Below are 21608 nucleotides of genomic sequence, written 5' to 3' on the forward strand. Positions count from 1 at the left end.
CAAAACGAATATATCCACTCAAAACTCAAACTCGAAAATTTTGACGAAAACAATACTTTCTCCATATACTATGGTATAGGGGGAGAAAGTAAAAATGAAGTGGCGGAACTGTAACCTATTTTAATGTGATTGTACCTATTTATGCTAATATTTGTATCCTTCCGAAAGAGAGGTACTGGAACGTGGTTCTATCACATTCCACTGCAAATTGAGCATTGCTCATTATAGAAGATTGATTTTTTGGGCCCAAAATAATAACCATAAAATATTTTTTAGTTTTTTATTCAAATATTAAAACAAGTGGAACTAAGCTTCGGCTTCCTCTCCCATCTTCTTGAGGTAGGTGGCCTTCTTCTGAGCGATGCGGTTCTTGCGCTCAGCCAGCGTCAGCTTGGCTCTCGTCCACCTCTTCTTGACGGGCTGCTTCGCCTTGGCTGGTCCCTTCAGTATCGGGTCGGCTCTGATGGCAGCATGGGCGTTCTTGTATACAGACTCGATCTGTTCAACATGAAATTCAGGTTAAGGATGTTACATAGCACAAGGACTAAGGTTTTATGGATTTTGTTGGGATAGGGATAACTGTCTTACCCGAATGGTTCACTCTGGCACAAGAAAACACAGACAAATTTACCCTTCACAATTCACTGTCATAGCATTTTCAACCGAGGAAGATATTAGTTGGAAAAGTAATGTCTCCGAGTCGCCAAGAAGCTGTAGCTGCCATTACAATAACAATATTTTACACGATAGTGAAATATTAATTTTTTTTTAATAGGCCTAGTAAAATAATGTTTTTTTAATGTTCATTATAATTGAGTGGCCCTCTTTACCAAACATTCAGGTAAATCTGCTATCCTGAAAATCCTTCAATTAAGTGTATATCCAGCTCATAAAATTACAAAGAAACTTGTCTTGATAGCAAAGGATTTTTCGCTAGCAATAACAATGCTGTTTGAGTGGGACTACGCAACAGTACAATTTAATGATAGGCAGTAGGCACAACGTACATACAAACTACTTGGGCTAATAGATAAAGTATGTAGTTTTAGTTAGTTACTCAGGCAATAATGTTTTGAGTTTGATACCTACCTCAACAAATTTTTTGAACATTGCACACCCAGCAGAAGCCTTTTAAAAACAACCCAATAACTTATGTTAACACTTTGTTACAAATTAATATTTCAAATGCTGTCAGTTGTACAGTTTAATTATATTATTCTAAAAGAATAACTACAAGGGAAATTTTAATACTTACATTATCAGCGTTAACGCCTAATTTTATATATCTTGAAAATTGTTTTTTGTAGGCATCGTCGTCTTCCTCTGCTAATTGCCTCATATATTCTCCAACGTGTAGTCCAAAAATGTGTTTACGGTGGACCTCGGCATTAAAGTTTTTACTTTCAGCATCGTATCCAGGGAATCTCTTGGTACTGAAATAGACAAAATAGTTAATTAAATAAAAAAAGTAAACAATAAAATAAAGTTTACCTAAGTTATGAGTTTTACGATGTAGCCTATCTAGCTAAACTTAAATGGTGGACTTGAAAATTTAATATATCTAGTTTGTTCAATCTTTACCTGTTGGCAATTACCATCAAATTTAAATTTCTTTGTCCGATTCCGATGTCAAATCTAGACAGAACACAATCTGCAGACTTGTTTACGATAATCAAAACTCCAAGTAGCACTACAATCCTGGTTTTCCAGGTCAGCTGGGCACATGCGGTATAATATTTACATTTTCTTTAATTTAATATTGCTTGCAAACAAAGTGACTAATGAAGATCAAATTGCACAATTGCGGAGCAAATGCAGACATGAAAGTATGACCTCGTCTAACCGATTTAACCTTAGGTAAATTTTCCACTTCAAGAACGCTTACCATAGTCTCAGTTAAAAGCAGAGTGCTATTACTACATCTTAAATACTACTGATATTATCCTTCTGACTGTTTACCTATGAGGTATATTGAGGCCACCATCCACAGCGCCCTTCATCGCACCAAAGACACGAGCCCCTGTGCTGGTCTTCATAAGACCAACGTCCAAGTAACACCTGAATGCTCCAGGACCGTCATCCAGGGCCTCTACGTTATACTCTTCACCCGTCACGTCGGTCGTACCAGTGTACAGATTGTCCAAACCAAGTTTCTTCAGTAACTGCACAACAAGATGAACATGTTTAATAGTTAATTTTTTTAGTTCTAACAGGATGCTCTAGAGAGGCAGAAAGGCCTAGCCCGAAGTTACTGCAGAGTATTCTGACAGGACAAAGAGCCTCTAAGACTGACACAATATGCCTCCTACTTCAAAAATGTTGATGGAACTGAACTATTTCCTCTTTTCAGTGTTTGCTATGGTAAATCTTGTTTTAAGAGCGTTTTAATGGATATTATATTTGGGTGTTTTCATTAATTCAATTCAATTCAATTCAATTATTTAAGATGGGGACGCCACTATGTGCGTATTTTAACCCAAATATATGAGTGAAGGATGAGTGTAGGATGAGTGGCGCGATTAGATTAGATTCAAAGGTTAGGCCTACTCGCATATATCGAACAAACCACTGGCCCTTCTAGTAAAGAGATGTTATCTATCCAACAAAGTTTTCTAAATTTAAGATTAGGTTACCATTTCAAGTTTCCTACAATAGGCCAACAAGTCATATTATTTTGTTACCAATAAAATAGGCTAACCTGTCCTAACTTGTAGGCTAGTTCAGATAACTGACTTCATAAAGATTGACAAAATATATTACCGTCATTTAAACATGACCCGCTCTGCTTTTTAGAAAAATACTACATTAATAGAAAAAAATATATTTTTCACGAGACGATGATAAATATTTCCACATTTTGGAAAGTTTACTACTAAGTTACACCATTCCTATACGGTAACTATACCAAAAATAAATAATTTAGAGGGAATTCCACAAGCGTACTCTCACAGATATTATCTCACAGATCAGCGATATTATTTAAATCTTGGAAGCCAAAGAGGTTTATATAGAATATAAATTACTTACTCTCCTGGCCAAAAGCAGTCCTGTGCAGTAAGCCGCAGCGTAGTTGGTGAGGCCGACCTTGATTCCGTACTTAGGGAGCTCATGACTGTATGCAGCACAGACGATCTTGTCTCCTTCGATACGAGAGTAGGCCACCTGACAAGTGATGTCACGGTTGGAGAGACGGACGATTAGACGGTACTTGGGGGTGTTGTATTTGTTCTTGTCTTGGACAATGAGCCGTTTACGGGCATAGTAGTCGGTTTTTCCCTCACGACGCCTCTTGAATTTAACTTGATACCTCTTGAAGTACTGCTTGTTTTTGACAACTTTAACAAAACCCTGAAAAAAAAGAGAAGAGTAGTAAAAAACTTGGATACGACCACAACTTAAAGCTAGTAAACATTTCAGTACCAGTACCTTCCAGCGCTAAATAAACTTAGATGAAGGGCTGGATCTTCATTATTTTTCTTCAAAATTTAAATAATGTGGTTACAGGTCATAGTTTGTATTTATTTTTCTTGTAATAATTTTCATAGATACAAAAAGATTGTCCCTAGCGCTGGAAACTAACTTTTTTACAAAGGTTATGAAGAAAATAAAATTTAATTTGACGGATAGGCCTATAGCCTATCTGTTTTAGGACTACAAAAAACTATAGTGGAAATAGGTTATCTGTCTGCCGCTGGTAGCGATAATCTTGAAATATGAACACTTCCGACAATCTTTGAGTATTCCTGTGGGCGGCAGATACATATATCTGTCAACCTTATTCCTTCTCTTGTTTTATTTTTTATCCGTCAAAATGTATCTAATCTAGGATTCTAAAGTAAATCTAAACCACCCAGTTCCGCTCCCTTGTTCTAAACCACATTGCCCACTAAGACTTCCTCTACGCAAAGACTGTTTCATATCAGTTTCATCATATCCATCAAATTCAGTACTATCGTTTTCAATGCCAAGTATAAAATCCCCCTCAGACATAAATACTTTTATTTAGCATCTCAATAAAATCTTCTAATTTTTGATAATTTGTGTTGGTAATGTAAGCTCAATTACATAATAATAAAGCATAAAACACAAACGTAAACATCACTCACTAACAACCTTGTGCAAACTGATGGTTTAGCAATATTCACACTCTCTATGGCGCAAACAATAGTTGAAACAGTTGCGGCAATTATTAGGCCGGTTGCCTGAAGAAATTTTGCCTCAAGAAGAAAGTTTTCCTTGATTCCAAGTACAAGAAAGTTTACCTCAAGAAGTAAAACAAACTCAGCAGGAAAGATTGCTCAAGTCTCCAATCATGCTCAAGCAAGACCTTTGACTGAAGGATTAAAAAAGACTCGAGCTTTACCTAATCACTTGTCAAGCACTTCATAATCACGAACACAAATTATGAACTCTAACACTATTTTTACCAATGTTAAAAATAAAGTCTCACCTAGCACCCAGAGGGTTTCTAAAAAAATAAATAAAAAAAAACACTATTATGGCAACAAGCGATATAAGCCCTATCGTAGAAATCTGTTTGCAAAATCTTCTGGAAAAAGTTGCTGAGCATGAAGGCTGTGGTTCAGCATGTTCTTTACTAACTTCTTTACTAGGAATAAGAGTTCTCAAGCATGGATATGGAGACAGAGGTAGCAGTTATATTCCCCTACCTCAAACATTTTCTCGCACTAAAGCTTGCATTAAAGTTAAAAACGTTGACAATGAAAGTACTTGCTTTGGAATGTACTAGGAGACTTGTTGCGTGAAGATCTCAAGAAAACTGAGGCTGTTGACGACGACATGTTAAGAAAGTTGTAAGTCAGATTGCTGCTTACACTTTCTCCTCATGAGACATGGATTTTCTAACACCCATCTTAAACGGCTGAGAAGGCTTTTTAACCCCCGAAAGCATATTGCAAGATTAAAAGCGCAGAACGGAAGCGGGGGTACTTGCCTGTTAGAGGGAACATTCATTATTATCGATGATTTTTTTTCTTTGATATATCGATTTTAACAAATTGAAACATATCAGCTGACAAATATGATAAATACATACGGTAGGTATTGTTCAGTATCAAAAAACAATAAAAAAACAAACAAATTAAAATGAAACTGTTCTAAATTAACCTAACATAACTAACTATACTTGCTGTACCTACCATTTCAAAATTCTGTTGATATTCCCCACATGCATTTCTGTTATCAAACGGAATTTTGAAATGGTACAGCAAGTTTTGTTAGTTAGGTTAGTTTAGAACAGTTTCATTTCTAAATTAAAATCCTTGTAGGCCTAATTATATACCTATTGTTTTTGCCTAGAAACAAGATAAATTGTCAATTTGTAATTTAAATGTGTGTGAAGATATTAAAACTGAAGGGATATGCTTCAAGGAAAACAAAAATATCGATAGCCTATATAAAAAAATCATCAATTAGCTTAAGTTAAGTTTAAGGTCTTAACTTAAGTTAGGTCCCTTAATATTAAATGTATAAATGTTTCCTTTATCAGGAAAGTACCGAAGCGGGTTAAATATCGAGTCTTGACCATGACCATTTTCTATAGAGGATCAGCCTGCAACACCAACTGGTGCAATATTAACTGTAACTTAATCAACCACGTTTTATAGGACCCAGTAAGTTAGTTCTTCACAACCTAAGCGGATATGATCTCACCTAATAGTTCCCGAATTAGGAAGAGATAACTTAGTGGAGGCATCAACATTCTAGCGACTTTATTTTTATTAGTAGCCTATCTAAAAAAAGTAGGTAAATTAAATCTTAAATATTTTAAATTCATTTAGATTTATGCCTAAAAGCTTGATGAAATTAGCCAAACTGAAAATATGCAACAAGAGGATCTGATGGAAACAACAAAATCGTCCCTGCTGAAAATGTTGAGTTAAGAGTTATGTTTTGAAGACAGGTAACTTATTTTCCCATAAGACTACATTGATGATCTCAGGAGTTTCAAAGAAACTTCACTGCCTATACTTGAATGCTTCTAACTTATTAACCCTCCGAGTGTCACGTGTTTTGGCCTTAATGTCAGCCTATTTTTTGCTCATTTGCAAGATTTTATTAAAACTGATCTGAGAAGCTTAAAAACAATGTTAATTATACTGTTCTATATACCATTTTGTTTGGAAAATCTTGGGCTTCAATATTATATATAAAACATAAGGAAGATTTTTTTAAAAAAAATTTTTTAGGTAAAAAAAATGTATAATTTCGAAAATTAAAAAAAAAAAATAAGTTTGCGCTCAATGAAATTGTATAAATTATAGGCCTATAAATATTTGAAAATAGCCACTTTGTTCTAAATTTTATGAGGATTACAAATATATAATAATATAAGGAAGTAGATTTGCAAATAAATAAGTTATGGGCAAAAAACAGATTTCAGTACATAGCGTTTAGCTAAGAATGCATAGCCCAACCATAGCTAGGAATCTGGCTGATAATTTACATCAATATCACTACCTACTTCTTCAGGATCATCAACCAGCACTTCAAAACCACTTAAATCTTCTTATAATGCACCACGTATATCACTACTTTTGATTTTTAACACTAAAACAATGATAAATGTAATAAAACACATCAGTCATCGGTCCGAGGGTAACCTAGCTGTTTACAAATACACGCACGTCAGCTCAGTCAGCTGTCTGCTACAATATTTTCGGAACTAAAATGAATAGTGCTTAGAGACAGACCTAGGAGAAAGCTTAGAATATTACGGAAAGAACGATACCTAACTCAATCCAGTACAGTCCGATTCAGTTAGTCATAGAGCCTTCGCCGTAAACAGTGTTCGCGAGTCGCTGTAGCGACGCACGACACTATACAAAGTGCGTTACGCGTCGCTGCAGCGACGCATGACACTCGGAGGGTTAAGTTAGACAAAGTTGGTATAGTTAATCCTGAAGATTAAGTTACCAACATGCTTGTTGGGTATGGGAATAACTTAAGTTAACATGAAGAAGATTGGTGGATATAGCAATTTCTGTAAGCATCTTGGGCTACAGTGTTTAGAAGGGACAAGTTCGATTCCTGAACACATCCATAAAACATATGGGTTTAAGGCTGCTTTCCCTAAAAGCATTTTTGTACTCTCTCCAGAGTAGGCAGGATCAACTCAAGTAAGAAGAGTATCCTACACGACAAACTTCAGTTACAGGGAGGAACAGGGGTGGGAGTCCCTGTCAAAACAACCTACCATATTACAATACAAGCCTTTTCTGACATAATTACCCCTAAGAAGGGATGAGCATTGATACACGATGTTTCCGAAACATCGGTGGTAGGTTACCGAAGTTTTTGGCCAAGTGTTGAGATAAGTTAGGCCATTGATGTTTCCCATATGAGGTTGGCCAAGTTTACTTCTAGTTGAATTTACAAATTTTCAAAAAAGGTCTGCGAAATCACCAAAATGGGTTGGCTACTCTACACTTCTAACATTGGTCACTGCTAGGGTTAAAACTAACCAAACTTGATGTCCTAATACTAATCTTACATTCAGCTCAAGTTAGGATATTTGAATAAGGGCCTATTAGGAATTGAGATAGAAACAAAACGAATGGTGTAAGCTTAATGTGAAAATAATTAATTGCCAATTAGCCTAGATTTTATGACAAAATAAAGCCAGTTTTTACACATAGCGGTGTTTGAGGTTAAGAGGGAATCTCTTTGGAAAAGAAACATCCCCTGTATTATTGGCTATCTATCTAAAGGTATCCGTAGTTTAATTATGAAGACATAATATTAACATAAAATAAATCTTTAATAATAAATATATTTAAAGATCTTACCATTTTAAAAAATTACTATGTGGAAAGATGCACGGGCAACCCTATCTTGACCACGAAACGGAAATAAGGAAAGAGAAAGAGAATAAGAACAAGAACAGAACACTTCTAGATTCTCAGTCTCAGTCCTCTCCTCAGTCTAGTCCTCTGGACTGGAGGGAAACAAGCGGTTTTTTTGGTTTGGAGCAGACTCTGAGAAAAAAAAACGCAGAGAAAGATAAACAGTTCTTAGAAGATTTCTCATCCTTATGGAACAGCTGAAGACAATTTTATTGTTAGTTCTGTACGGTTTATGTAGAGGTCGTGTTTTGTTTACAATTTGTTTCCCGTTATTACAGCCATTTAAAACCTCGTTTAACCAAATAATACCGTCTAAACATAAACAATAACTTGTCCCATGGGTTTTGTTCTTCGAAGCTCCAAATATTTCCAAGACGTTACTCTACTCAAAACCCTGTTCCTGGCCTTCGTATTGCCACACCTAGAGTTTGGCTGTTGTGTTTGGTCACCTCACCAGGACTATCTCAAGACCGAACTTCAAATGGTTGTTAATCACTTCTTGAGAGTGGTCGGTGTGAGGTTGGGCTACAACTACAGAGAGGTACCCATCCAAGAAATCTCCAAGGCCCTTCAAATCCTTCCATTGGAGTCCAGACGTGAGATCCAGGACATCTTGCTCATTTACAAACTGGTCAATGGCTTCATCGACTGTCCCGGACTTCTCAAACTTCTGAACTTCAGGGCAGGTAGATCTTCAAGATCCAAGGATCTCTTCTCTCGTGAGCATCTCAGCACCAACTACCATCTCTTCAGCCCACTGCCTAGAGCCCAACGTCTCGTAAATGCTCTACCTGATGATATTGACCTCTTTAATATGTCGCTGGCTACCTTCAAGAAATGTGTGGTGATTTCGAAGTGGTGAAGTGAAGATCTTTCTGTGTTTTGTGCCTGTGCCTCTCTGTTTATGCAAATTCTTCTACTGCCCTTTCTGGTTTTGTTAATTGTATGGCAGTATTCTTCTCACATTTTCTGATATGTTTGGGTTGTTCTTTGCTTGGTTTGTTCATGCATTATTATTGTTCTGTTTTTGCACTCAAATGTTATATCACATAATTTTCTCAAATTTAAATCATTATTGTGAATTTCGCCTGTTTGTCAACTTGTATTATTGTTGCTATTTATTGTTGTTTTTGTTTTTATTGTTGTATTTATTGTTATCTCGTAGCTTGTTACTGTTCTGAATTGTATAACATTTGCTTCTTGTTAGTTCCTTAAATTGTATCTCAATCTAATCATCTATGTATTGGCGTCAGCCGTTGAAACGATAAATAAATAAAAAATAAATAAATAAATAAATGGTTATATAACCAAACAGTAAAGCACAAATCAAGAAATTAACCCTAAAATAATAGAAACAAAGTTTCGTCGACACTAGCGCCTTTGTGTCACGTACATAAACTAAACACGAAAAACGTGCTTCAAAATTTACAATGGGATGAGAAGTCTAGGTTCTACCATGTTCTACTTTACAATGGTTCTACCATAGATAAAACATGACGATATGACTATTTTAGTCAAAGCATAGTCAAAGGTTCTACTTTTGCCTGCCGAATTTATGTCATCATTGACTTTGGATACTAGAATGGATGTCTCGTTGTTCACTAAATGTTACTCTTTTATTTTAGAACTAGCAGAGTACCCGTCCTTAGTCACGGCCGCCTTTAACTCCAGGCCCCGGCCTTCGAACTGGCAACGTTGCAAGTGGTGTTGTAACAGCTGATTTTTTTGGAAGCAACTAATGGTATTATTTGTGTATTTACGAAAAATTGATTACTGGACTATGACAATATTGACTCCGCTTAAAAATGTACAGATATAGATTTTAATTCATATTGTTTCAATTTTCAATTCTGTATGTTTTATTTTCAATATTTTAATAAATTTATGTCCGTAAATTAAAAATTAAATCAATAAAGTGCGAATTAATGAGCTGATGTCACCTGTCTGCCACTTTATCTTATGGGACGTCTGTCACTGAACAACACCACTTGCGATGTTGCCAATTCTACCAGGCCGCGGCCTGTAGTTAAAGGCGGCCGTGCCTTAGTACGGGATTGGCATATAAGTATAAAATGCTTATTGCAGAGTTATACTCAAGCTTTGCGTTTGCAATGGAGGAGAACACAGTTTGGTAAAATTTCATCATTAAGATTGACCTATGAGATTGCCCTATTATAGATCGGCCGGTTAGAAAGCGTCCTCCTCGTAGAATTGGTGCGAGAGAGAGATACCGAGCTGTGGGAGTGAGACAGACTATGGCTCTTCCCCCACTCCGCTGCCACCCCACCCCCTTTTATAAATACTAGTTGCTCTGCCCGTGCTTCGCTACGGGGTGAGAATGCAGAAAAGAAAAAATCGGTTTTACTGCAAGATACTATAATACTATGAGAAACAGTTACAACACACTTACCAGGAAACATGTAGGCAAAAGCTCAATCCTGCTTATTTATTATTTAAATTAAGATCTCTTAATGTATTACATTACTATCATTTTATATAGTGTATAGCATTTAAAATATATGCAAAAGTATAATTCATTGACCACATGGCACCAAAAAACAATTCTGCTTGTAAACAAATTCAATTAAATAGCAGAACAGCATTTCTGACAACAGCTGTAGTTTAATAACAATGTTTGTTTCCCATGTTAATCTTATGGAGAAATACGAAACTTTAAAGGGCCCCCAGGCCTCACTCTCTAATTATTTCCCTGAAAAGAAAGTTTCCTGCACAACTTCACGTTACGCTCTTTCCAATGACACCAAAAACATGTCAATCGGTTCAGTAGTTTCGGAGGAGTAATTGTCACAAAAAACCTGCTTGCGTATTAAATAAGTATAGATTAACAGTAATTAAATTGTACAGCTGATCAAAATGTAAACAATTGCGTTCTTCATATCTTGAGAAAAATAGTTCCTGCAAAAAATATTGTATAGCCTAAATCACATCAATATTTGAGCATCATGAAATGTTATTATATCATTGTGTAAGCAGTTCCATTTGATAACACAGGATTCCAACTCCCACGACACCGGGGCGGCGCCGTGTCGGTGTCGTGCCGGTGTCGGTGTCGCCATAGATAAAACATACTCCCTTAGTAGATTTTTCATCCTTATGGAACAGCTGAAGACAATTTTATTGTTAGTTCATGTACGGTTTATGTAGAGGTCGTGTTTTGTTTACAATTTGTTTCCCGTTATTACAGCCATTTAAAACCTCGTTTAACCAAATAATACGATCTAATCATAAACAATAACTTGTCCCCCAGTTATATAACCAAACAGTAAAGCACAAATCAAGAAATTAACCCTAAAATAATGGAAACAAAGTTTCATCGACACTAGCGCCTTTGTGTCACGTACATGAACTAGACACGAAAAACGTGCTTCAAAATTTACAATGGGATGAGAAGTCTACTTGTGTTGGTTAGTCTATGGTGTCGTGTCGTGCAGTGTGAAAAACGGCCATTGGCAGAGAGGGGGAACATAACCTCCCTCGCCGTTACCTCCCCTGCATGCGCTAAAAATTTCGTGCAGGTCGTTTTCTAACCGGCTGACCTATAGTTAATTGTATACTTTAATACTTTTCGATGAAATGGCGACCATACAAAGTAGGTATTTTAAGCCGAATGGAGATGATTGTAGGATGATTGGTGCGATCTTGTATAGTCTTGTTAGTGACTAAGGCTGACATATTCCTTAGACACAGCTGTTAATTAATAGCCCATACATCTAATAGCAACTAAGGGACCTACAGTTTAAAGTAGAATGCGAACCATAATTTTGCCTTGGTATACGAATTGGTCTAATTATCAGGATAGTACAGTATTGCGGATAGTAGTAGTACTCCCTCGTACGGACGTTAATCCACACCAGAGAGTATCGCATCCACATTGCATGCCTATAAATATCCACAATTCGTGACCTCCTAGTAGCTGGATTACAGGACGACGCCACCCCCCTTGTATTTTGAACTAACTGATTGGCATTAGATAAGATCATTCAATAACAAAAATACCAGTATTTGGATGGTTATGTTGAATAGGATTTGGAAATATTTTAGAAAACATGTACTTCATACATTGATTATAAATTGTATAATCAACTATTTATAATATGATCTACTCTCGCTGGATTAACCGTTTGATTTTTGTCAGCACTGCATTATATCTCTTCGTACTGTTTTTAGATAATTTCTGTTCTTGGTTAGCTTCGATTTACGTCACCACCATCGTCCATCGCCGTCACGTCTGCTTGTTTACAACGGGTTTTATTAACGTAGGGTAGGGTTTATAAACGTTGTAATATATCTAATTTTTCTATAGCTGGCTTTAAAAAATTTAAATTAATACATAATAATAATATATGACCAGCTCATGATAGTATTTAGGTCAAAAGGAAAGATTTTCTTCGTTTAATCGGATCCGTTTTATTAGACAGGTTAGAACTGATGTCTAAGATATCATTTGTTTTTTTATCTTGTTTCGTGCTTGCCAATTGTAACATTTACTTAAACTTATTCGTTATAGTTTTAATTATATGAACATTGCATTCGAACGTCGCTCTACCTTCAAGATTTCTTTATTAGGCCTATGGGGACTAAGGCCTAGATTTTCTGTTATTGGTGACATTGCAATTATTATGGAAATAAAAATTGCCTAATGATGTTTTTTTACTGAGTTGTACGTTGTATGGGTGCAAGTATGGTTGTAGATCTAATAGGCTTTTCAGAATTCACCTTTCTATCTTGGGCCTACTTAATTAAGGCCTAACTAAGGATTTAAGAGACATATAAACAAGTCATTTACAATTGCTTCACCATAACATGTAGGATACTAGACGATGATGACAGATCCTTCTCTGTGGAAAAATAGTGATTAACTTAGGCAGGCGAGAGTAGCTTAAGTTTTATGCAGCCTCGATACGGCCTCCTTTGTGAAGAGGACCCTGTGTCAAGGGAAAATGAAATGTTGCAATTGTTGGGGGGTGGATAGTGTAATTGTTGTTATTGATTATTGACAGAAATCAACGTTACTGGATAGGTACCAGAAATGTCTTATCTGTAGAAATTTCATGACACACTTTGAATAAACCAAATACAATTGAAACACTAATGGCTGAGACAAGTGTTAGGTCATTCAGTCAAGTAGGTATGTCCAGGGCAGATAAGCGGAGGGTGGTAAGACCAGAAGATGTAAACAAGTAGCTTTAACCTTTATGTTGTCGTAAAGTCTGCTGTCAATTATATTTTTTTATTTTTTCAAGTCAAGTTTACTGAGATACAAAAGGCTAGGATTTGATTTTCACAATTTTTTTGGAGACCGCCGAAATGTTAACATTACCACTAGGCCTATTGGTATGTGGTATGTTGGTATACATACATTTCTTTGTTTGATTGTGACAAGTTTCATGCATTTTTTAGATTCATAGAAAGATTTGCAGGTAGGTCTAGAAAGAGTTGCAAAGTCAGATAACACAGGAGATCATTGTAAACATGTAAAACCACTAAATTATTCCGTTTCCATTATCACTTTAACATGAACAAATCGACACAGAAAATATACCTGTAGGCCTACTGTATCAGTAAAATAAAAGATAAAGAGATAACTTGTCCACTAAGCCACAGGTCTTTGTTTGTTCTGCAACTAAGATGTAAGAAATAGTAAAACAGTATGTATGAGGAGTTGACAAACTTTTTGGAATGCGTCAGACTGAAACAATCGGAAGCATTTAGTCAAGTGCAGAAAACCTATTTGTATTTTCCGAATACAAACAGAGATAGTCATATTGGTTGTCTACGTACCTGTTAAGGTACAGCTGTAGGCCTACCATACAGAAATGGCTTGCCATTTCACTCTCTGATCGTTCGAAGGAAGAATTACCACAATAAAACGCATAATTGAAGATTGTATAATCAAGACTTAACAGTACTTGTTTCTGCATGGCACTCAACTGGTTTGTGTTTGAGTTTCAGCGCCGATGGTATTTTTTTAATGTTTTGTAAGTCACCGTATACAACTCTGGTCTTGTATATTTAAGTGGTCTACACACTGATAAACACCGATTAAGATGGAATAGTTCATGGTTAGTCTCTTCTCCCTCTCAGATGTGAACAGCCTGAAGCCCTATGGGACTTAGCTGCCATCTCTTCCTCCTCCTGTAGCCCTATGGGATCCCTACAGGTTTATAGTGTTCATCACCCTCGGTGAAGTTGTGTATGGACGGGTGGGTAGTGTGGGATATGTCAGTTGTTGATCAGACTCCTCTAGTCCGGTGTGTCTAGCAACAGGTCGCAACGCGTCAGTGACTCTTCTGCCGCCTGAGACAAGTTTTGTAAAAGGCGTTACGAAGTATTCTCCTGTCTGCCGACCAGCTTTTAGAACAAAACATGTTAATATTGTTTCCCGTTTTGGACAGAGTTTTTCAATAGATTTTCTTGAATCTTGATAACAATGAATGGTATAACTACATCCCCTGTAGTTATACTAGAGCTCTTATACCAAAAAAATTGAAAACCGAAAAAAACATTTTTATAAATGTTTAGGAATAACTTATCTTGCATTAATTTTAAGATTTTTTTGTACTCATACTATTATGTAGTTTTCTTGGATGTATGAAGGCTCTAGAACCAACATTGATCTGTACAGGAAAAAGGTTTTAACAATGGATCTTTGCAAACTCTATTCGGAGGAAGGGAATTCCAAGGCATGTTTAATGTTTTTGCGGGGGTAAAGAAGACTCTTAACCCTTCCCGGACGGGCGAAATCATGACATAGAACAGTAAAAAATTACAGGAAAAAATAAAAATTAATTTTCCTTATTTGTGTTTTGTTATATAAGTATACGTAAAATAAACTCAATAGAACACTTCATACTGTCAAAATAATTTTTTACTCGTTTTTAAGTATGAGGATGTATCTGCTACCCGAGGTGTGGGAGAGAGGGGGTGTGCGGGAGAGAGCGCAGACATGGAGAGAGCGCCTTTGTACCGCGGAATATCTGGTTACTGCTCAAGCACATGCCAGTCTGTCTGAAGAGAAGGCGTATATAGGCTATCCGCTTTCCGTCCGGAACATCAAAAACTATAAGCGGATATGTCCATCACCCGTCCGTGAAGGGTTAAGACCTGTAAACTACCCACTAAAGACTACTCTTCAGGTTACTTTTATGAATCTAGCCTGGGAACACTTAGAACGAGAGTTTGTCTACTCCCATGGAGCTCACTCTGTTTCTTTTTGTTAAATTCTAGCACAATATAGACCACAATCAAATCTAGGTAGTTCTTTTTAGCTTTGAGGAAGTTCCAGTGGAGTGCAACCAGCAGTTCTTCTCCCTGCATAGCTAAATATTGCGGCTATACCAAAAATGTCTACTATTTCATTAGTTAATTGATACAAAAGTTATCAATTTATCTCGCCTATAGATTAAATGTGGTCATTCTGGACAAAGAGTAAGCGGATAATTGCTACCAATATACGGTAAACACAAGGTATTAGGACAGTTAGACCAACAAATGAGTTATTTTGCAAGTAGGGTACTTAAAAATGTGTCAAAAAAAAATTAATGAACTACGGTATCTCAATTTTTACCAAAATCAGCTTTTCTTTATGAATAGAAATCCAGCAAGACCAACATATACATGAAAATGATGACAAATCATAAAGAAATTTGCAGTATTATTTATTAATTAAAATTAAAAATCCAGTTTTATCATCTGAGCTGTGATATGTTTTAAAATGGGGTTTACCTTTGTCTACAGCTGAATCCGACATCATCAGACACAGAAGATTCAGCTGAAGCAGCATCGTCACAGTCAATTACGTAACATACAGGGTCCATTCAATAAGCATTGGGACTGGCTCACTTTAGCGTCAAAAGAGCAGTAGAGGGGTGAGAATGGTTGGGTTCGATAGAGGAGTCCATCACCATTCACAGCAATTTGGTTTAGTCGCCCTCAGGCATTCTTTGAGACAGGATTACGATATTTGTGCCTGTATTCATTGTGTTGTCACGCCAACATAAAGAGTACCGTTGAGGAACGCTGTGAACTTTTCCTTTAAACCCGGACCCGGGTCAGAGACCCTTGCCCTCCACTCAAACATTTTGTTCACAATACTGGACAACCCAGGTAATAACGTTGTCCAGAAAATTTGGATCTTGCTCAATACAGTCTAAAATTTCTTGCACAATCTCCACCTTTGACAGTTTTTGTTCTTCACTCAGGACTTTTGGCACCAGTTTTGTGCGGACTCTTCTCATCGCCAAATTCTCCGTTATGATAGTGTGGATGGTTCCCACTGAAAGGCCGGTATTCTCACTGGTGTTGGCAAAGGTTAGATGCCTGTCAGAATCCAAAACTTCTTTCACTTTAATCACGTGAGCCGCGGTCGTCGGGCGTCCAACGTGGTGCTCGTCCTCGACGAGTTCCTGGCCTTCCTTATACATTTGGTGCCTATCAAAAACTCTTGTGCGGCTTAAAGCATCATCCTCATGAAACTGTTTAATAGAGCAAGGGTCTCCGACGTGGATCTTCCGAGATTAAAGCAAAACTTCACAGCGTTGCTTCACGGTATGCTCCATTTTGGTGAGATGACACAATGAAAAAACACTTGGCGCAAATATTGACCTCCTGTCTCAACGAATGCCCATAGGCGACTAAACTAAAGTACACCTGAATCATGAAGGACCACTCTTTCGAACCTAACCGGTCGGACACTCCTCCACTGTTCTTTTGAGGCCACAGTGAACCAGTCCCGATACTTATTGAATGGTTGGTGTAGACAACATTTTACATTATCAAAAATACAAAAATTAAAACAAACAAATCTGTTGCACACATGATACTGGTTGACATTACGACGATCTGAAATAGATGCAGACTTCTGAAATTTGTAGTGTTCTTCTCAGACTTTTGGGGCTGATGTCATGAAATGGCATGACATGGTCATGACATAATGGTGTTTTTTAGTGTTTTTAGCATAATATCTTACATTATATACTAACCAACATGATCTAAATATGTTTTAGGTGTTAGTTCGCAGCTTCTAAAATGCCTCAGTGCAATCTCTCGATAGCAGTTGTATGCTCAAGTAATATGAACAGAAGTATGGAGGCTCATGCATTCTTGAGGTGAGGCATTGAATCCGATATAAAGTACAGCCTGAATGTAGGGTAAAGAATCCACCTGCTTCCCCTCTTCACAGAATCAAAGAAACTATCATGGCTCTCAAGAAACGTTCAACAAGAAATTTGTTTTTTGCTGAATATTTGCAGGACAAATTTTAAGTATTTAAAAAAATGAAAATCCTGGTTCATAGACCATCAATTTGTTTGTTGTGACCCCTTTTTCTTGATTATTCTTATTTCCTATTACAAGTTTTTTTCTTAAGTTCTTTCTCTAGCCGTGTTTACACAAGGCCAGTTGGTAAGCAGGTTCCTTGCCTCAGGTAACTTGAAATACGGATTAGAGGCAAGTAACCTGCCTGCTCTTCTGGCCTCCTCTTGTAAACACGGCTCGCTAAACACTTATAAAATAGTCTTGGTCCAGATTTAATCATTTACACTTTAAGATCAGCTGCACAAGGTAGAAATTATTTCTATAATTAATCAGCTGTTTTTAAAATATTTTGTTACAACTATGCACAAAGTTTTTCCTAGCCTTAGAATGTTTGCTTCTGGCGGATTTCCAATAAGCTTACATAATGGGCTACTTTGCTGGTTTAATTTTAAAATAGTTGTACACTATTGTAAAATTAAGACGTTAAAGTAAAGTCAGTGATATTCATTTTGTGTCAAAATAAAACCACCTAGAGACATTTACATTTTTTTATTTGTTTCAGCAAAAAGGGGTTTCTAGTGAGGTCTTTTGGAACTGGAGATAAGGTGAAACTGCCAGGAACAGCACCAGATCGGCCTAATGTATACGAATTTAGCAGCACGTACGAAGAAATTTACCAGGACCTGCTGAATAAGGATAAATCCTTGTATCCTTAACTAAGTTGTTTTTAAATGTGTGTTGAAAGAGTTACAAAATTGTCAGATTTCTGAGTGTAAACATCAACAAATTTCCTCTAAAAATCTAGATTTACATTTTATTTAGTTCTTAGTTTTGCATGATTTTAGATTAAACTAAGCTAATTTCAATATTGCCTCTTCTTTTTGAATAGATAAGCAATTTAACACCATGAGACCGATCAGTATTTTTATTTTATGACACTTTTTATCTGTGATCTTAAAGATTTCTGGCCCTCTTTTCTTTCCTGTCACTCCTCACACTAAATTTCCCCTTTTTCTTGCTGGCAAGGCAACCCTCCTTATCAAATAATAATCCTTTTTTCCCCTTTTAATCACATTCATTTATGACATATTTTAGCCATAGGTACATTTTAGCCTCATTTTCAATGTCAGAAAAAATACTTTTAAATAAATCCTAATAATTATATGGAGACTGATATCTTCAAAGTAAAAACTTTGGAGGTTCGAGAAAAAATCACCAATATGTCCAAAGTCAATTTTTTAAATTTCAGTCCTTAACAAATATTCAGTTACACACAGAATGGCTTGTTACACATGTTAGACCGTAACAAGCGTATAAAGATTAGACCCGAGAGATTTCAACAATGCAAGGAGAAATTCGACATCATTGTAACATGCGAAGAAAGAGTCTACGACCAAGTCGTTGAATGTAAGTTAATAATTTGCTGTTGATCTATTGAACTGGTTTGTGTTTTTGTTGTAATATTTAAGAGTGCAGGAAAGTAAGTAAATGCAGGAATTAGCTACTCTGTGTGCTAAAAAGTGCAAAAAAGCCCAGTTTGTCAGGTAACCGTTGTAAAAGTGCATTTGCAGAATCAAAAGTAAATGCTTTTTGTTTGCTAACTTGCTCATTTGATGGTAAAAATATTAAAATATTTTGAACTTATTTCTGTGTTTTTTGTGTTGTTTCTGGACTAGTTATTTGACAAATTAAAAGGTTAAATTAAATTACCTGTTGTAATCTTAAGATCCATGTTTCATTCTTATTGGATTAAGCACATTTCAGCTCAAATTTAAAATGAAGTTGTCTATTTTAGTTTTAAAAAAACCCCGAACAGAAACAATTTTGGATTTTTTAAACTCCCTTGAACCTGCCTAAGTTACTAATTGTTACAATTTTGTCTGCAGACATAACTAACAGAATGCCTACAGAGAATGCATCAGTACATGTGATCAATGTAGACATTCAAGACAACCACGAGGAGGCGACAATAGGAGCGTTCTTGATATGTGAAATGATCACGCATGTAAGTCCTGTTCTCGATATAATCTTGCTCTTACAGAATCTTTTTTGGCACTACTATTTTGAAAAAAGTGCCACTTTTGCTCGTACTCCGTTTACAAAGGTGGTGGTTTGAGGGAAATCAATTCCATATTCTGCACCTTACCCTACCTTTGAAACAACAGCTGGACAGCTGTTAATTAGCTTAAACTGTCATCAGCTGTAACATACATAAAGAAATAAACGGTATCAGCATTCTGACACATACTTTCTCCCATAAGTTTGTCAACAACCTTTATCATGTGTAAGCGGTGAGAGTAAATATACTGAAATGGTATTTGTACAATTTTCTTCAGAATTTAAAGGAATATAACATACTAAAATTTTATCAAAATCGTTCGAGCCAATTTTGGGAAAATCTGATTTTCCGTTATTTTATGGGGTTTTTATGGGAAAATAACATAATTTACAATAACTTTTGAACCGTAATTTTTACAGAGATGGGATTTGTACCATTTTGTTCAGAATATAAAGGGCTACAACATACTAAATTTTTATCAAAATCGTTCAGGCCTATTTTGAGAAAATCAGATTTTTCCGGTTTTTTATGGGTTTTTATGGGAAAATCTCCATTAAAATCAAAATTTCAAAAAAATGAAAAAAACGCCTGGAGATACCATGGATTAGAACCTACATACCAAATTTCATCGAAATCGGACCACAGGTCTAGTCTCTAGCTCTGTACACATCCAGACACACAGGCACACGGACACACAGACACACACACACACACACACAGACATCACTTCGAAAACCACTTTTTTGGGTCCAGGGGGACCCAAAACGAATATATCCACTCAAAACTCAAACTCAAAAATTTTGACGAAAACAATACTTTCTCCATATACTATGGTATAGGGGGAGAAAGTAAAAAATGATGGGAAACTTCTAGCAAACCAACTATAGTTCAGCCGCTTAGAAAGCGACCTGCGCGCTAATGCTAACCAATGCTAGAGGAGGTCGCTTTCTAAGCGGCCGAACTATAGTTTTTTTTAACTATTGTTAGTCGCATGGATAAGTATTTAGTGCAAAAAAACTAATTTTGTCTAAATAACTTCTCTTCAACCTACTCTGATATATATTAGGACGAAAAATCAGTGTTATTTTTTTGTTTTGTGACTTTTTACTGTGTAAGTTATCTGTTAAGGTAAGCTAGCTGACCACTATCCCCTTAAAAACAAATCCTTTGTCATAATAATTTATTTTAACAAAACAACATGCTACGCGAGGGCAAAAATACTATGAAGACTGAACTACACCGAGCTTATAAAAGTATACCTATGGTGGCTTTTTTCTCTTCAGTAGACCAAAGACACTTTCTATAGTTTTTCTATAGTTCTAGTTCTATAGTTCTATAGTTTTTTTCTGTAGTTTTCTATTCTTTTTCCAGATGGCCAAAAGTGAGGACCTCGACAATGATATTGACGAAATGCTTCACCAATACGAGAGCAAATGTCAACGGCAACTACTTCACTGTGTTCTCTTCTACTGACTTTGATTCGCCGTCATTGATTGATTGCAAATATTACTGAGGCACAGGGAGATGGTTTACTTCAATTTTCTGTTTGGTCAATATTATATTTTTATAATTGTGTAGGTTTTATATTTGTATGAAATTCTATTATTGTGTTCATTAAATCATTATGATCAAATAAAGGAAATTTGGAATCAACAGGTTTTGTTACGAAGAAGTTTGGTTTTCTTTGTAGGCTCCATGAATGAATTAACAGTGCATATTTGAATTAGCTTGTGTTATTATTTAAGTTATTTTAACGCTGTCAATTTTATTATTATTATTTACTTTCACGAACTTTTCATATGAGTTGTTATTTATTTAATTGTAATAAGAAAGTGGTAAGCTTGTAAAATTTAAATAAAACTTATATGAGTTATTGTTATTTTCATCTCTTGTTTAATTTTGTTTGTTTTAGCAATATGAATAATAACGATGGTGTTTATTCACAAACTAAGCTCCTTTAAAAATCCTTAAACAGAAAAAAATATACTAAAAAAATAAAAAAAATATATTCACTAGTTTGATAGAAGTACCAGGGATAAAACATACTCCCACAGGTTTTTGTTTTTTTTTCTCCTATATTGTTTCTAAATTACAGTAAAACCCCTCATGTCCGATCTCGGCTTAACCGACTGTCTACTTGTTTCCTGTTTGAGGCCAATAATACCGAGCGTGTTCGGTTAACTGTAAAGTCAATCATGGATGTTGCCGTAACCATTAACCGAGGCAGATGATCACTGCAATACATGGTCACGAGTGTCGCTGTGGTGATGTAAGATAATTACTGGTGACACCGAGATTGCAAGATATTCTCCATCCGATATCCGACTTTTTGGCCGTTCCGACCAGGGCCTGGTCCCATCATGGTTGGATATGAGGGGTCCTAGTGTTTATTTGCCAAAAGAGGATCG

The 21608-nt window shown here is 36.1% G+C and overlaps 2 protein-coding genes across 3 annotated transcripts; one reads left to right on the forward strand and one right to left on the reverse strand.

Moving 5' to 3' along the window:
• Nucleotides 1-266: 266 nt before the first annotated feature.
• Nucleotides 267-7897, reverse strand: LOC128992701 (60S ribosomal protein L5). Its single transcript, XM_054416419.1, has 5 exons — nt 7809-7897; nt 3028-3348; nt 1960-2162; nt 1256-1433; nt 267-498 (listed from the first exon to the last, which is right to left on the reverse strand). The coding sequence occupies exons 1-5, from the start codon at nt 7809-7811 to the stop codon at nt 307-309; spliced, it is 897 nt and encodes a 298-aa protein (XP_054272394.1). The 5' UTR covers nt 7812-7897; the 3' UTR covers nt 267-306.
• Nucleotides 7898-12103: 4206 nt separating this feature from the next.
• LOC128992255 (RNA polymerase II subunit A C-terminal domain phosphatase SSU72) lies at nt 12104-21085 on the forward strand. 2 transcript variants are annotated; one of them, XM_054415736.1, is made up of 6 exons: nt 12104-12304; nt 16892-16993; nt 17704-17847; nt 18409-18548; nt 19028-19146; nt 20572-21085. In XM_054415736.1, exons 2-6 carry the CDS (start codon nt 16914-16916, stop codon nt 20671-20673), a joined length of 585 nt encoding a protein of 194 aa, XP_054271711.1. In that variant the 5' UTR covers nt 12104-12304; nt 16892-16913; the 3' UTR covers nt 20674-21085. The 2 variants fall into 2 exon arrangements, with proteins under 2 accessions (XP_054271711.1, XP_054271712.1); XM_054415737.1 differs by having other exon boundaries at nt 12118-12147.
• The last annotated feature ends 523 nt before the right edge of the window (nt 21086-21608 follow it).

The sequence above is a fragment of the Macrosteles quadrilineatus genome, unplaced genomic scaffold (assembly GCF_028750875.1).
Source record: "Macrosteles quadrilineatus isolate MER2022 unplaced genomic scaffold, UCM_ALF_1.0 Scaffold_4__1_contigs__length_99947679, whole genome shotgun sequence".
In the NCBI taxonomy this organism is placed as follows: Eukaryota; Metazoa; Arthropoda; class Insecta; order Hemiptera; family Cicadellidae; genus Macrosteles; species Macrosteles quadrilineatus.

What these genes read in the sequence shown, in the direction of transcription:
- LOC128992701 (XM_054416419.1), bottom strand. An exon ending in GACTGCTTTTGGCCAGGAGA is followed by an intron (nt 2,163 to 3,027) that starts GTAAGTAATTTA and finishes CTTGTTGTGCAG; the next exon opens with TTACTGAAGAAACTTGGTTT. An exon ending in GGCCTCAATATACCTCATAG is followed by an intron (nt 1,434 to 1,959) that starts GTAAACAGTCAG and finishes TGTCTATTTCAG; the next exon opens with TACCAAGAGATTCCCTGGAT.
- LOC128992255 (XM_054415736.1), top strand. Translation starts at nt 16,914, where the DNA reads ATGCCTCAGTGCAATCTCTCGATAGCAGTTGTATGCTCAAGTAATATG. An exon ending in CTACGACCAAGTCGTTGAAT is followed by an intron (nt 18,549 to 19,027) that starts GTAAGTTAATAA and finishes TTTTGTCTGCAG; the next exon opens with ACATAACTAACAGAATGCCT. An exon ending in TATGTGAAATGATCACGCAT is followed by an intron (nt 19,147 to 20,571) that starts GTAAGTCCTGTT and finishes TTCTTTTTCCAG; the next exon opens with ATGGCCAAAAGTGAGGACCT.